General features: G+C 49.6%; 1 protein-coding gene across 1 annotated transcript; it reads right to left on the bottom strand.

Annotated features, from left to right (window-relative positions):
* Nucleotides 1-3,881: 3,881 nt before the first annotated feature.
* Nucleotides 3,882-13,104, bottom strand: LIPG (lipase G, endothelial type). The gene is made up of 10 exons (XM_062599275.1): nucleotides 12,955-13,104; nucleotides 12,571-12,767; nucleotides 11,602-11,781; nucleotides 10,875-10,986; nucleotides 9,858-10,082; nucleotides 9,170-9,412; nucleotides 8,499-8,619; nucleotides 7,705-7,926; nucleotides 6,663-6,755; nucleotides 3,882-5,394 (listed from the first exon to the last, which is right to left on the bottom strand). The coding sequence occupies exons 1-10, from the start codon at nucleotides 13,037-13,039 to the stop codon at nucleotides 5,373-5,375; spliced, it is 1,500 nt and encodes a 499-aa protein (XP_062455259.1). The 5' UTR covers nucleotides 13,040-13,104; the 3' UTR covers nucleotides 3,882-5,372.
* Between the last annotated feature and the right edge of the window lie 2,625 nt (nucleotides 13,105-15,729).

Here is a 15,729-nt window from a genome sequence, read left to right as displayed (position 1 = left end):
CCTTCTACTCCCTCCTCGCCCAGCACCTCTGTGTGTTAAAACCCATTGAACCTCTGCTGAAGCTGGAGTAGAAACTCCTGCTGATTTCAAAGGGACTCCAGCTGGGCCCTCGCATTCCCAGCCTGAGAAGACCTGTGCCTGTGCTTAACTTTGAGCAGCGTTCCTGCAGATAAACCTGACCTTGTGCAGGATGCATGGCAAGGGATGAGGAGCAACTGTCTTCTCAGCACGTGGGGAGCTTTGCAGATGTTAGTCACAGAAAAGCTAACGTCCCTGCTTTGGCTTTACTTACTGAAATCATGAAGGAAAGTATATATAATACGTAAAAGCACTGCTTCTTTCCTGAATAATAGCCTTTTGCCATGATGATCCTCAGCAATGCTGAGTAACCCTTCCTCCCTTTACACACTTTAGTTACATCCCTAGTTTTTAGTTTCTTTCACCTTCTGGCACATTATCAGGGAGGGTTGTAGATCACATTAGACCAGGCTGAATGAGCAGAAGAAAGCTTCAATAAGCAAAAGAAACTCTTTAACAAGCAAAAGCTGCTTGGAGGAAAAGACCACATGCTGGCGCTCGTCTAGGGTGCACGTTGAGCAGTCGTCCTGGGTTGAGACACCTGGATTTTGTCTCCGCTACCGACAGGGTGAGCACTCTTAAGGCCAAGCCATTAATCTTGATGTGCCACCGGCTGATTTTGTTGTGTATGAGTTTTAATTTTGAGTTATTTTCATATTAACGTGTTGAGGATTGGGCCTCTCCTGCTACGCTTGGTCCCAAGTGTCCTCCCAGCCCAGGTAGCCACCAGGTTGTCCTGGACCTCAAACCCATCCGCAGACCTGCTCTGTCCTTCGCTTGTGCTTGGAGATAATTATCCACAGCAGTGCAGGTTAGTGATGCTCGCAGTGGTGCCTTTCACAGTGTGGATGCGTGTTCCTCCACAGTAATCAACACTAATAAACTCTGTTTATAGAGACCAGCAAACTTTCTGCATAAACTTACTCATCCACAAAGCGGGTAGCTCCACACTTCTGAAACTGAGAGAGAAATTTCAAGCATTATTATCAAACTGATATTTTGAGATCTGCCCTTGCAAGTTCCCTCCACTGCAATGCATGGATAATATATAATCCAGCTTTTCCATAGGTGTTTCTAATGGGTTATTCAAAGAACTGATAAATCTCACTGTTTCATACAGCATGGCAAGACAAGGGTCTTCTCATTAATGTCTGCAGCTTTTATGGCATAGGAGGAAGACTGTTTCAGTAAGCTGCTTAGTTCCAGCTAAGCTGAACGTGGCCATTCTCTCAATAATTTGGTAGGATACATCTGTTTTCAGCCAAAAACAGGACATGGAAAGCCATATGGAAATGAGAGAAAAAAGCAACCAGATTTGCCTTAAGGTTTGGTCCAAGTCTTGTGTCATTTCTTACTCTGAGCTGGTTTGGCTGTTTGCAATAATTAGGACAGCTGGCTGGGAGAGGTGGAGCAGCGTGGCCTTACTTTATTGGCTTTATTGGTCCCTTTTCCTCCTTTTCTGATCTCATTACAGATCATGTCAGACGAAAAGGATTCAGAGAGTTTGCACTCTGTGTCTTCTATGATGATTTGCCATTAAAATCCTGAAGTTTAAGCAGCATATATGTGTATGTCTGTATAGTAATTGAGCAATAAAGTGGTCTTAGTTTTAAATTTGGGTCACTTCTGGGTCGAGCTGCTTTACCCATCCCGCTGAGCAGTACAGAGCTGCCCGATACTTTTGCACGGATTTTAAGAAGTTGCCAGTCTTTGTGTTTGCCGCCGGGCTAGCTAGCATTGCCTGGAAGTCACTGAGCTGTACAATTTATGTTGGAATGTCAGCATTTGAACAGGCGTAAAATTACAACTCATTACCATTGCTGTCTGCAGAGCAGACACTCGGGTTTCTTGGGCAGTCGCAGGAGCGTTTTGGTGAGGCTGCCTTTGGGGACCAGCTTTACCTGGTGGAGTGGGATTGCCATGTTATTTTGGCATTGAGAGCTGCTTCAAAAATGTGCAATTCTTGTTCTCGAAAGAATTGGCTCTTCTTCTTGTCCCAAACAGCTGTGTTGAGTTTTTTTTCTACAAAGTTTTTTGGTTTGGGGTTTTTTTTTTTTTTTTTTTTTTGGTACCTTAGAAGATATCTTGGAGACAGGTGGCACCTCTTGAGCAGGGACTTGGCTGAGTCACACTTGGGGCTTATGGTATCTGCTGAAGGGGTGTTCACCCAGGCAAGGGTGGCCAACCCAACTCAGACCCAACCCACCACCCCGATCCAGACTAGCTCCCGAAAAAGCATGCCGGTAAAGCGTGCCGCTCTTCGGAGTGCCACGCACTGATTGCGGCCGTGTCCCCGCGAGCAGGGCGAGCTCGGCCGGAGGGACGCCGGGAGGCGGCGCGGCCCCCGGAGGGGACGCGGAGCGGCTGCCAGGCATTCCCCGCGCGGGGCGCGTTGTTCCTCCGGAGACAGCCTGACCTTCGGCGCAACCCGATGCGTGTGTCTGAATGGGGGCTCTGGGGAAAAGCTATTCCCCGTAAACCTGGGGGAGGGGGTGGTGGGCTGCCTGACCCGGCAGTATGAGCGATTCTTTCACCGCTGGGTTTGTGGATGGGTGTAGGACTCGCTGCCTCGCTCGGGAGGACCCAGCCTGTCCTTTGCAGTGCAGGGAGGCAGCCGCTCACAGCAGCTGCATCCGGGGGTAGAGCCTGCAAAAACCCAGTCCCAGCGGTCTAGGCGCGCTGCTTGTCTGCCTTGGCCGGGAATTTATCCCTAGCAGCAGCACTGCAGGTGCAATGAGGCTGTCACTGCTCCGGGAGGGGATCTTGCAGCAAAATAAGCTGCAGTGCGTGGGAACAACTTCTGGTGCTGGTATCAGTGAGGCTGTTGACTTGATAAGTGGCCTGTCCCTGCACATGCGCAGCATGACAAAGCTTGATCTCAGGCACACAGAGTAATTTGGTGGGGAAGGGGGTGAGAAGGGGGCTAAACATATCAAACGCCAATACCAACCAAAGCTGCAGTTTTCTTTGCAGTCAGCCATTGCTTGGCTTTTCGCAGGAAAGGGTTAAGTAATGCAATGAAGATCTTCCACAGCTCAGGGGTATTTATGTAGTTTGCAAAGTCCTGCTGCTGCTGGATCAGTGCCCCCAGCTTGTCACAGATAGGCGTGTATCACCATGAGATGTTTCCTCAGAGGTGACAGTGTGGCTGCTGCAGTGGACAGGGAAATCTATCCACTGGGGAAAACTAAGCCACTGCTCAGCTTTGGGTAAGTTTTCTTAAAGTAGTCACCCATAGGCTAGCCATTGAAGTCAAGCAAAAGTTAGATACCTTGGGGGGAAAAAAAGTGAAATTTGGGGGCGGGGGGGGGGGGGGGGAAATGCCACACAAAAAAAAAAAAAAAAAAAAAAGTGCAGGAAGTCAAAGGACAGGGAGAAGCAGAGGCAATCTGTCCCAACTCATTTTGGCTAGCCTGCCAGAAGAGCAACACCACCGTTGGAGTTCAGTGCGCTCACGGCTGGGCAGCACTGAGGTGGCAGCATCACCCAGCAAGGACCACAGAGCCCCTGGCCAAAAGCAGCGGCAGCAGCTCCACTCCTAGACCCTCAGCATCGGGGTGAGGGCAGAGCAAGCCCCCCTGGGCAGCACTGCTTAGAGGAGATTTGGAAAGATGTTGCCAGATAAGAGCACCAGCTGGTCTGCACCCACCCAGCTGCTGCTGTGCCTTCATGTCCTCTTTCTGCTGGGCTCTGCAGCCTGCAGGGGAGGGATGACGTGGCCATATACTGCTCTTCTGGTAAAGCATGGGAGATATCTTAATAACAAGACTTAACTGATTCTTACAAAGCCCTTTATTTTTTTTTTTTTTTGCCCCCTCAAGGCTTATAAAAACTGTTACTCAAAAACCAAAATGTTTAAAACTTTACATATGTACAGCATGAAAAATAAATAATGTTTAAGTCATAGAAAACCACAATATACAAATAGGGCTTTGAAACCACTTTTAAGTATAGCATGATGACAAGTCACAGATACTTACCAAAGGCTTCAGTTATTGAAGCCTTTGTATAAAATCATGGAAAAATCTCCAAATGTGCTCGCTTTGCTCAGATTGAAGGTCTACAAAAAACTCAGACAACCATAGGCCTCAAATGACTTGCTGAGTCTTCAGAGCTCAGTCCAGCATGTGGCAGCACCGCAGCTTGAGATTACTCTTGCACTTTGCTATACAGAAAGACAATCTCAGCTGTTGCACCAAGTCTCCTTCCCCTCTTCCTTCCCCCCCAGAAAAGCTAGTTCACCTCTGACAAGGTCCAGTCTGCTGTAGCAACTATGACAGCTGCAGAGCATCTGTCCAACTCTAACAAAGCCAAGTTCACGGGGAACCAGGGACTCCAGCTAGGACATCACAGCAACGACAGACTGTTGTCTGTTTGGCTCAGTTAAATACTTTGCCTAAAATGAGGTCTTAATTATGCTCTGGTACTACAGCAGCATTTGAACAGAGACAAACATGTTCTCAGTAGTTAAGAGGACCAATGCAAAGTTCTCCTGAAACAGGAGAGTTCATTACCTTCCTCTATAGTCAGTAGATGAGCAGCTGGTATTTGCCTTTTATAAAAAGGTGCAGTCGATAGTAATGCACCCGCTTGGTTCAGACACCCACTGGGGCAGCTGCCAGCGCCATCAGTTAATATCTGGATCTTGTTCTGCCCTAGATACAGGGAGGATGGAGCTCCTCCACAAGGTGACCTATAGAGATTTCAGTATCAGCCAGATACAGTAACTGATTTTTAGGGTAAGCAAAGGACAGCTTCAAGATAAGTGGCATTGTGCTTACTCCCCACTCCCTCCCCTAAAATTAACCCCCCCCAAAAAAAACAAACTTTACACATTTGGTGGTCTTTTCTCCCCACAGTCCTTAGTACTATTGGATTCACAATAATCCCTGTGCTAGACACTAGCTTATTCTTGGCAGCTTTGTCACCAACAGTTTGATGGTCAGCTGACATGGTTATCTTCTCAACTCCACTGGCAGGCAGACCAGTAGATCATTATGGAGGTCTAGGTCTGAAGGTTTCATCTTTAGTTTGGTTCATGGAGCAGGAAGGAAGAGAAGGTTAAATGCACAAGCCAGGCTCCCTACAAAAGGGGACCATAGTTTTCGTTATTCTAGGTCTAGCACCACAGTCCATCCATTGCTTCGCCGTTTCTTGCATCTATTCCAAGGTGTTTTGTTCCAAAGTGCTAGCTGTTGTAAGTGCTACCAAGCCAGATTTTTGCCAAAGTATCACCCTACTCGTGTGGTCTTCATGCATCTAGGCTGTTCAGTTGCAAGTCTTCAGGGAAGTCCTCAGAGCAAATTTGAGACAGACCTAAGAAAAGCAGAGAGAAAAAAAATACCTGGTTAAACACAGAAGTTAAGAGCAAAGACTTTGTAAGAAACACTGGGACGTTAGAAACGGGTTTAGACAGTGCAGGGTGATATTTTATTCTGTCGAAAAAGCTTTGCCCAATAGCTTCTCAGTGGAAATGTGAAGCTATGCACACAAGTAGGCAGACAGCTGCAAATAGAAGTTCCAGGTCCTGAGAGAGTCTGCCTATCCAGAGCCGTTCAAGGGCAGACAGATGTTTACAAACAGTCTCCAAGCAGGGAACTATAATCTCAGGGACTTGGCAGGAATGGACAGTCCAACAGCAGTCATCGCTCACAAGCTCAGGGCGGAAGGATTGTTTCCTGGAAATCCAGCTGCTTGGAGCTGCCTCCTGCAAAAGCTGCGCTCTGCCAGCGAGCGGGAATAGCACATTGGCCAGCAATTCCTGTTTTATGGGGGTTGCCGAGAAGCATATCAAAATCACCCTTTATTGTACCTGCAGGGACGTTTGCTTGATCTTGCAGTACTTACAGCAGAGCGGCAGGTTTTTGCATAGGGGTCTCAGTCATTAAACTGTTCGCTACCGTACATATAACGGCCTGCTAGTTCCTGCCAAGCCTGGAACGGTATCAGCTCACATTTGAGTCAAATTCTGCTTTCCAAGAAGGTTGTGCAAAACATGGCTTCCATGGGGCTTTCCAAGCCTGAGGAGCGTTTTGTCTCCTGATTAGGAGTGCCAAAGCCCTAAGCATATAAATTGAGATTTAAGAGAGGCCAAGAGGCTGGGCCTAGTCTAAAGGAGACTGTCATCCACGCAATTTAACTGGGATGTATCTGAAGCATCGCTTGAGGCATGTTGAAGCAAACAAGTTGTCCCTGCTGGCACCAGCCTCAAAGTTTAAGGACTGATGCTAGGTGTCTGGAAGAGGTTTACTGCAGAGATAAACAGGATTAATATGCTCTGGTGAGGGGACTCTAATTAGCTTTCTACTCTTGCAAGGATCTTAAGTTTTGGTAGCACCCAAAGGTACCAGAAGTCAAATTGAGATCAGAAATTAGTATAGCTTCTAATTCACTAATTAGCTACCTAGCTAATTTTCATGTATGCATTAGCTATCATTAAGTCTGATATCTGGGAATCAGGCTGGAACTTATCCACTGTTGTTTAAATAAAGGAGGTTCTAGTAGTCTTCTGAAGGAAGACTCCACTCATGCCAGCCTAGCCACATGCATCAGACAGGATTTTTCCTGGCTGGTTTTCCACCTACCTTTTTTGCCAGTCATCTGCACATTTCACAAACCAGAGCTCTTTACCAGGAGATATGCTAGTCAGCTGGGAATCCTCCACGCAGAAAGCAAACCTAGGAGGAAGAATCAGAAGTCAAGAGAAGTTACCAGTTGTCCGCATGAGTGACACATTGCTGTAATCCATATGACATGCTCATCCTCGGATGAGTTGTCTGGTTTGATACTTTTCTATAGGAAGCATCTTGATACACTATCACTGTATTGAGTAGCTGGTGCAGTATTTTCTTTCCTAGTTTCATATTTTACATGGGGATCTTTGCTTCTGCTACCCTTGTGCTTCATAGGTTTCAGAAAATAGGATGTATACTGCCTTGCAAATGACAGGAGATGGTTATTTAAAGCTGAGAAACACAGGAAAAGTGTCAAAGCAACTGCTCTTATTTGGCAGATCTGGCTTACCTTCAGAACCACTTTAACGTAGGATCTGGGACCTGTTACATGCTTGGCACCTCTACTTGTTGGTTGCCAGTGAGCAGCCTCAGGTTGCTTTCCAGTTAGATCTCAGAAGGAGCAACATAACACTTACGTGGCTGATGCTACCGTGCTACCAGTTTTAGTTTACTAAATCCAGCTCATTCTGCCAAGCCAGTGCCTTATGCAGGCAACAAAAATAGCCATGCTGGTGTGTGTTTTAATATTTGTTCTCAGCACTGTAGTTATTTTAACCTTTCAGGTATGATCTAAACATCTAAAAATAAATTAATTCAATCTCCAAGGGCAAGAGACAGTGTTAAAATATTTAAATAAAGCAACAGAGCATGTCAGATCTGGTGGCTAGCTTTGCTTAAAACCTAGTCTGTAACCTCACGTTGGCAAGTAACCCACTCTCCTACCCCACAAGAAAGCATCATCTGGTAACGCTAAACATGAAAGACCATTCAGGCTACCAGGTAAGGTAGCCCCCCCACCACCACACACACACACTGTTCCTCCTGGATTCTGAATATTGCTCCTTTTTGAAGCTTCAAGTCAGTTCACCAGTATATTAACCCAGCTACTTACCTCTGCTGTGTTTCCCCAGATTTCACCCGTATACGTCTGATGTGTAGTTCCTGATGTGTAGACTTTGAAGACCGATACCAGAAACTCTTAAGCGTCTTCCACAGATCGTACCAAGACTGAGAAGTTCCCTCCCAGGTGAGCTTTATTTTTAAGAGGTCACCCATGTCCTCTTCAGTATAGACCAGGAAGGTGTTGGTGGCGTTAAGGCCAATTTGCTCAAGCCTGTAAGATAAGCAGAGACTCAACATTTTTTCCTTATGGAAAACTGCCAGAAACACTGTCATTGAACACAAGGCATTTAAGACAGCCCTTTGCAGCTTATCAAGTGCTTTGTGTTCAACTGCCACTAGTTAATTACGGATAGCATTAAAAAAAAGTGAGCTTGGATAACCAGTATAATAAGAGGCATCAATTATTTGGCTCAGCCATCCTTCTGTGGCTTAAAGATAAATTCCATATCTTGGGTTTCCTCTGGGACAGGCTAAAAGAGGTCAGCACCTGCTCCAGAGGTAGAGGTGCCTCAGACTACATCCAAATGGGGGAGGAGGGCAAAAAAACTTCAACACTGAGCCATAAAGACTAATGTGTAGAGGACTGGGCACATCAAATTGCTTTTGCAGCAATAAGTTTTAATCAAGTTACTTGATGAAAAGTTTTGAATGGCAATGAAGTGAGGCTGCTAGACTCAGTTGTAATGCCAGTGCTACTGGAAGAAAAGGAATTATGTCACCTTGTCCTTGTCTAGTGCCAGTTATCTCCTTTCTTAAGTGAACACAATAGGTCAGTTTACTTACGTTTCTAAAGGAAGGGGTTGAGAGTCTCCATTGGTGCCATGAAGGGTAACAGAGAAGGTGGGGTCAGCCTTTCCCAAGCTTTGGTAGCTGAAGACATGCATTTTCATCTGATAATGGTAGACTGCAGGGAGACAAGGACAGCATAGATGGAGCCAAGTTTGCAAAGAGCCAGCATTGTTAAGCACGGGTCTTCATTAAATAGAGAGTGTTGGCAGGCAAGGGTTAGACCCTTTCTAAAGAGCTCTATCATCATACAGATATCCATATCAAGACATCACGGATCAGTTGTTTTTCCTGCTCTGCCTCTGATTACAAAGTCGACATTTTCCCAGCAACAGATGGGGCTGCAGAACCCCTTCCACCCTTGCTGAGCAGCGCTCTCCAAACCTCACATCGCACTGAGCTGCGGGTGGGCTTGCAAGCAGGGAGCATGTCCTGCTTAGAAGTCAGCATGTCCTTATGGCCAGAGCTCTCCTTATCCTACATGAAGGGAGGAGCAGTGACGCTGCAGAGCAGTAATGAAGCCAGGTAACAGCAGCAGGCTCTGCTGCCTGTTGCTACCCTGCTTGGAGGTGATGCTGCTCTTCCACGTTTGTCTCAATTGTCATTTGAATATAAGGATCACTCCATTCTTAGAGATCAAACTATGCTCTTTAAGAGAAAAAGCATACCTTTGAATGGCATGTCAGCTCTTGTTTTTAAGTACATCTTGCTGTTTCTTTTGTTCCTAGTTTTCCTGGCGTTGTAACCAATGCCATTGCAGCGGTTCTTCCTACAGCTCAGGCAGATTCCCTTCTTGAAGCGACTGGAATCAGTACATTGAAAGGCGAAGCTTTGTTTATCTTGGTTCACAAGGGAGTCCACAAAGAGGTGCACAGACCGCTCGTGCTCACATTTAACAACTTCACCAATAGCTAGAGGAGCAGAGTTGCAAGGGATACATTTTGTTTAAGCATTTGTCACCTCGGCAGCCATAAGATACAGCGAGCTGAGCTTTTTGTAGCCCAACAGGAGGTGAGTTTGGCTAGACTTGACATTTTTCAAACAGTAGCAATTCAAAAAGGTTAGCACAAGACACTTGAAGAGGATTGAGTCTCTATCGCGAAGTCAGCTTTAAAGAGGATTCCAGAGCCAGCATGAGAGGACCAGAGGTTTTGATCAGGTGTTAGGGTGAAAACATGCTACTTCAGAGTTAAAAGCAGGTCTAGGTTCTAGTAACTATCTCCAGCAGAATAGGCAGTTTAGAAGGAAAAGTAGTTTTCTCTGCTCTCATAAATAGGATCTTTCCCCAGCATCAACCCCGGTCTACGTGTGAGGAGTCTACACTGACCAGAGGCAAAACAAGTAACGAGAACTTACTCCCATAGGCAATTGCTCCTAAGACATCACTTAGTCCACAGCCAGGCTGGAAGTCTCCCCCATTGGGGTAGATGTCAACATGGCCTACAGGCATCTGGATCCCAATGCTAACACCTAGTGTTTCCCTGGTATAAGTATGCAGGACATCCACAAAGCTAGCATCATCAGGGGAGAGGCGCTTGCTAGGGTCCACTCCTTCAAACATAGGGCCAGCCGGATCCAAGCCTAGAATTAGAGACAGCACAGAAGATATCAGGTAAGAACTTGAGTTATTTTATACACAACAGCCAAGAGCCTGCTGCCAGGAGCCCTTGTGCCCATGTGCTACATGGATATTCCCTGCCTCGTTGTGGATACCATGCCCACATCTTTTCACTGTGAGCTCACTGAAGGAGGAGGTGAAGATGCCTCCTACACTTAAGGTGTGATACACCCCGGTATTAGCACTGGTCTGCTCTGGGTACAATGACGGCTTCATGTTGCCTGCAGGAAGCAACAAGGCTTTGAGGCACTTCAAGAGGTGGCAGATGATTGTACACTAAAAGAGGTCTAGCACTGCAGAGTCGCCAAGCAGCCAGGGCCACATTTGAGATCTTTCCCTCCAGAAAGAGAGGCACTCTGTTCAACATACCCTCTAATAAAATAGAGAGGATTTTGGCCAAACATCTCATGGGACAAACTGTACCCAATAGCTAACACTTCCATTAATCTGAGCTATACATATGGATACAGTATCTCCTCAAAGGAGGCTTTGGCCAAAACTGGACTTTTGAACCCATAGTTACCATCTCAAGACCAGGCTTTCCTCAGAAAGAGGCTTTTTATGAGCCTCCCTATGTCTGGTATCCTACATCAAGCAGCTTTCCTCTCGTGTGGAGAGAGCGATGCTCCTCACTACCTCCACAGGTAGGATGCAAGCCTGCAGCAACACACCAGTGCTGGAAGTAAGCCTTTCTGGAAACACTGCAGGGAGACAACACTACTAAAAGGTAGCAGACCACTGAAAAAGCCACTTACCTGTAATTCTGCCTATCGTCCCCTGGACATGGTTACCAGCAAAGCCAGCAACATGGGCCCCAAGGCTGTATCCAATCAAGTGAACATTTTGAAGTTGGAAGAGTGGGTTCTCCTGCAAGGAAAAAAAAGAAGTTTGTTCATGTTTCTTAGACCACCTGCACAGCTCCTTTCTGCAGGACTCCGAAGTCCAGTTCTAAGACTAGACAGGAGGGAGCAGGGGAGACAAACGTGTTTTCAATCCATGTTTCCTCCAGACATGCACGATGCATGTTTGCATAGCACTTGTTTTCTGTCCCAACTGTGGGACCAGTTTTTAATTCCAGTTAGGATACTCTTTAGGGACACTCTTCCCCCAGAGACCTGGCAGCAGGGATCAACGTTTGTACTGGCCAGGGACGGTTCCTGGGCACTCAAGTTTCAAGTTCAGCATCATGAGCATGTCCCTTCCCCTTTCCACTCCTCTTGCCAAATGGATGCCAACTTTGAGTGCCCACCTCCCACACTGGCATGGCTCGGGCTCCTGAGGGCCATGTACCTCCAAGTCAACCTGAAGAGATGCAGGAGGATGGTCTCCTTCCCTTACTTAGCTAGGGAGCCATTGTTGCACCAAGCCTTGGGGTTTTGCGTTACACCAATGCCTTTGTGTTAGAGGTGGCACATATTCTGTCCCCTTGTGCAACCATACTTCATCAAACAGTACAACAGAGGCCGATCTCACAGGTTTTACCTGTAACCAGTTCAACAGTTCGGCTATGCTTTTCCCGACGACCTGCGTGTTGTTCACAGCGTTCGTATAGAGCTCGTGGGCGAGCGCCAGCCAGTCCACCACCACCACGTTCGCATCCTTCTCTCTCTGCTGCAGGGCCGAGACCAGGCTGTCCAGCCAGGTTTCGAACATGCCGCTCATCTGCGAGGAGACCTAAGCGTTAGGTTTCCCGATGGCAGGATCGGGGCTGCACATCCACAGGGCTGCCCTCAGGTGCTCGTTTGCAGGTTACGTATTTACTCTGGATACATGCTTCTCTGCAAAGCCCAGCACCTCTCAGCAGCTCACTAGCAGTGTAAGAAAAACAGGTTTTGACAGACTAGAAGCAGTGAGCTTCCTTGCCTTTTAAGGAAGGAGGGAGAGGCACTGCTACCTGCCACCTTATTGCCCTGTCCTCAAGAGTTTCAGAAATTCTGAGGGATTGCAAAATTATTTTCCAGGCCTGGCATTTCGGTTTGCATAAGCATAGGCAGAGCTGACAAGTCCAATAATGCTACACACTGGGTTACATAAAACACAGCTGGCAAACTGTTTGTGCCTCTGTTTCTTTAGAGAGGAGTCCAGGTTGCAAAAGTAAGGACTGTGGGCGCGTAGCTATGATTAGAAAGTCTAGGGGTGTGTGTGTATGTGTGTATATATATATATATATATATATTTTAAGTCAAGCATCATGGCCATAGTAGTGACTTAGTTGCATTTTTAGGGAAAATGCTCAAGTTCCCCTTACTCAGTTCCAATTAGGGACCCAAAGTGATCCTGAAAGGCTGCAAATGAGTCAGGAGTTTCGAGGATGAGCAACATTGCTTTGTGGCAAATGCTCCAAGCGGAGCTGCGAGGAGGCTGCGCGTGCGCGGGATGCAGTCACGCTTCCGTGGCGGCGCGAGTGGCGCGCGCCAGCCCCGCGCGCTGCCTGGGCCGCCCCGGACTCACCGTCCAGCCGTGGATGATGAGGAAGGTTTTAGCCGTCACGTTGAAGTTGCACTCCCGCAGGCGCGCGGCCTCGCCCACTGCGAGGTAGCAGCCTTCGTGCTCGGCGTCGGGCGAGGAGCGCAGGTTGAACCGCACTTGCAGCGTGGCAGCGGGACGAGGCTCCTCGGCCGCCTCCAGCAGCTCGGCCAGAGGGTCACCTGCGAGCGGCGCGAGGCACGGTGAGGGGCGGCCCCGACGGCTCCCGCTGGCAGCGCCATCGCCGAGCCCGCGCCACCCGCGTGTTCGCCCTCTCCTCCCCCCCTCTTTCCTCCGCGGCCCTGCTGCCTCCAGCCGCGCCGCTTTGCGCGCCGGCTGCGCGCCCCGCGCACGCTCGGCTTTACCCACCTTCTCCCAGCAGCGCCGCCTCGGCGGCCCCCACCGCGATGCAACAGGTGACGCCGGTGCAGAGCAGGAGGGCGAGCCACCCCATGGCTCGGCTCGGCTCGGCTCGGCTCGGCTCGGCTCGGCTCGGCTCGGCTCGGCTCGGCTCGGCTCGGCTCGACGCAGCGGCGCGGGCGCGGGCGGCGCGCGCGCTTTAAGGGCCCGCGCGGGGCGGCGCTCGTGGCCCGATGGGGCCGGCCCTGGCGGCGCCGGCCCCGAGCGGCGCTCCCATTGGTCACGCCCTCCGTGACGTCAGAGCGAGCCGAGCGAAAATCTCAATGGAAGGGCCACGAGCCGCCGCGGGGGGGGGGGGGGGGGAGGAGGGACACACGCGCGGCGCGCGGGCGGGGGCCGCCCTGCGTGGGAGCTGTCCCGCGTGGGAGCTGTCCCTCGCAACGCAAATTCGCCTTCGCTTCTCCTCCGTTTAAACCTGCCTGCGGCCACCTGCTCGGCTTGCTGCGGCCGCAGCAGGCAGCGCGAGCGAGCAGCGCGGCGGACGAGCCACGCGGTGAGGGAAACGCGAGGATCCGTCAAAGCGATCACCGCTAACGCGCCGGTTTTTTAAATTCCACCCGTGGAAACTCCCAGGCCTCTTGCACGCGCACACGCCGCTCCTCCGTCCTTCTTTTTCCTCTATTTTCATCCCTTTTTCCCACGGAAGAGGGAGTAGGTTTTGCAGGAGAGGAGGAGGAGGGGAGAGAGAGGGCTTGTGCTCAGTATTTTTTTTTTTAAGTTACAAAACAGTTTAGGGTTTTTTTTTCAGTTATAAAACCTAAGCTGATTTCTTCGGCTGTATCACTCAATTCCAATATGCCCCGGGATTTCAAGGTAACAAAAAACGATGCAGAGAACAAAACGGCAGCCGGAGCGCCCGCCAACCAACCTGCCTGTTCACGGTCCCATTGGATGCAAATGTGCTCTGCTGCCGCGTCCCCAGCGGGTAATCCTGCCGGGAATGCCTCGGCTTGGGACCGTGCTGGGCCTCCCGTCCCGCGTGAAATCCCTTGGCATTCGGCCCCGGGTTGTTACAGAGCGCGCGCTCCACCTGTGCAAATCCCCGTGTTGCCACGCAAGGCTAATTCCCGCCGGCGCTGTCAGCCAGGGAGCATCGCTGCCGCTGGTACCTGCCTCCGGGCGCGAGGACCTGCCGCTCCCAGGCCGTCCCGCGGCACGTCCCTCGTTGGCGGCCGGCTCCAGGTGCCCTGAAGACGAGGGTATCAGCCGCTGGGCACTCACTGCTGCTTTCCCTCTTCCCACGCCTCTGCCCGGAGCACCTGGTTTGCACCCAAGTGGCATCAACACCGGTGTGTAGCAGTGGACTGAGGCATGAGCCCTGCTCCGCTTTCATCTTCTGGAAAGCAGCAGCTAAAGATCTTGCAGGGGGGGGAGGCAGGGAATTTGGCAACTTCCTAGTTGCCAGAAGGAAAAGGAGTTATTAAAACTGATTATTAGCGAAGCCCTACAGAAGCAGATAGTGTTAGTTCTCATCGTTGCTGCTAGCTTCCTGTTGTAAATCCCTGGTTTTGCATGCTGTGTCGGCTTAGAAAACTCACACATGTGGGCCTGACTGCTAATTTGGCTGATGCTTGGGAGAGCCTTTAGCAGTGTTTTACTGCAAGCCATATTAAAGGGGAATGATGGCGTTTTAAACCACAAATGCAGGCTTTACGCAGTATCTTTTGTTTTTTGGGGCACAGAAATGAGCAGCACAAGCCTGTGCTGCGCATCATCCAGGCCAGGGCAATGCTGTCTGTCCAGCTTCCTGCTTCTCCTCTCCCTTCTCCTTTCAGACGTTCCCCTTCTCAACTCTGAGCAGAGCAATGCTACTAACCAACTTGGACATCAGCATTTCTTACACCCACCTTACTATCCATCTCATTTTCTCCCATTAGTCATCCCATCCTGGCTGATTCCTCGGCGTCTCAAGCAAAGTTAAGAAAATCCGTCACCTGCATCAGCAGCGAGTGCAACACGACTCTGGTTACGTGTCTGAGCAGGAATGAGGACATCTCTGGGAGTGCTGGTCCCCCACTGGGCTCTGGCTCACGCTCTGGCCATTTATTTCTAAGTGCTTAACTTCCCCCATTTGTTGTGCTGGTTGAGCGTGTGGCTCTTATTAGGAAGAGTCAATTGCCCTGCAGTTAATTAAGAAAAGCCTGGGGCATTTCTTTGTACTTGTGTTCCTGCCCACTATTTCCAGCCATTGGCAATGTTCACGCCAGGACTCCCAGTCCAAAGGCGGACAGGTTCAGGGAGCAAGAGAAGCGAGAGGGATTTTCTGTACAAACTGGTTATGTGCTTTGCCAAGCAGCGTTTTCCTTGCAGCAGGATATCACATGGGAGCAAGCAGTGCTCGGAAGGGGCACCATCCAGCTGGGGCACGACAAGCAGCACAGAAGGACTCGCACCCGTTCCTCCACAGCTCTGCCAGTGCCGGAGGGAAATCCACAGTGGGAGGTGGATACCTTGAGGCCCCATGGCCAGGGGATGCCAGCTGCAGCCTGGTCCTGCTGTCCCCACACAGCATATGATCTCTGTGAGCACCAGCATGTGACCGGACCTGTGCACTGGGAAAGACTGTGCTTTAAAAGTGGAGCAGCTCGGCTGGAAGGGATTAGTGAGAACGGGCTGACACAGAAAGGTTTGAAGGAGGGTGCTTGTATCACACATTGCAAGCGGGGAGGCAGCTAGGCAATCTGAGGGGGGAGGAGTGAGTAAGCAAGGAAGGAGGCATGACCT

This window comes from Rhea pennata, chromosome Z (assembly GCF_028389875.1).
Source record: "Rhea pennata isolate bPtePen1 chromosome Z, bPtePen1.pri, whole genome shotgun sequence".
NCBI lineage: Eukaryota > Metazoa > Chordata > Aves > Rheiformes > Rheidae > Rhea > Rhea pennata.
The sequence above is the reverse complement of the archived record's forward strand: the minus strand, read 5'-3'. Positions and strand labels throughout refer to the sequence as shown.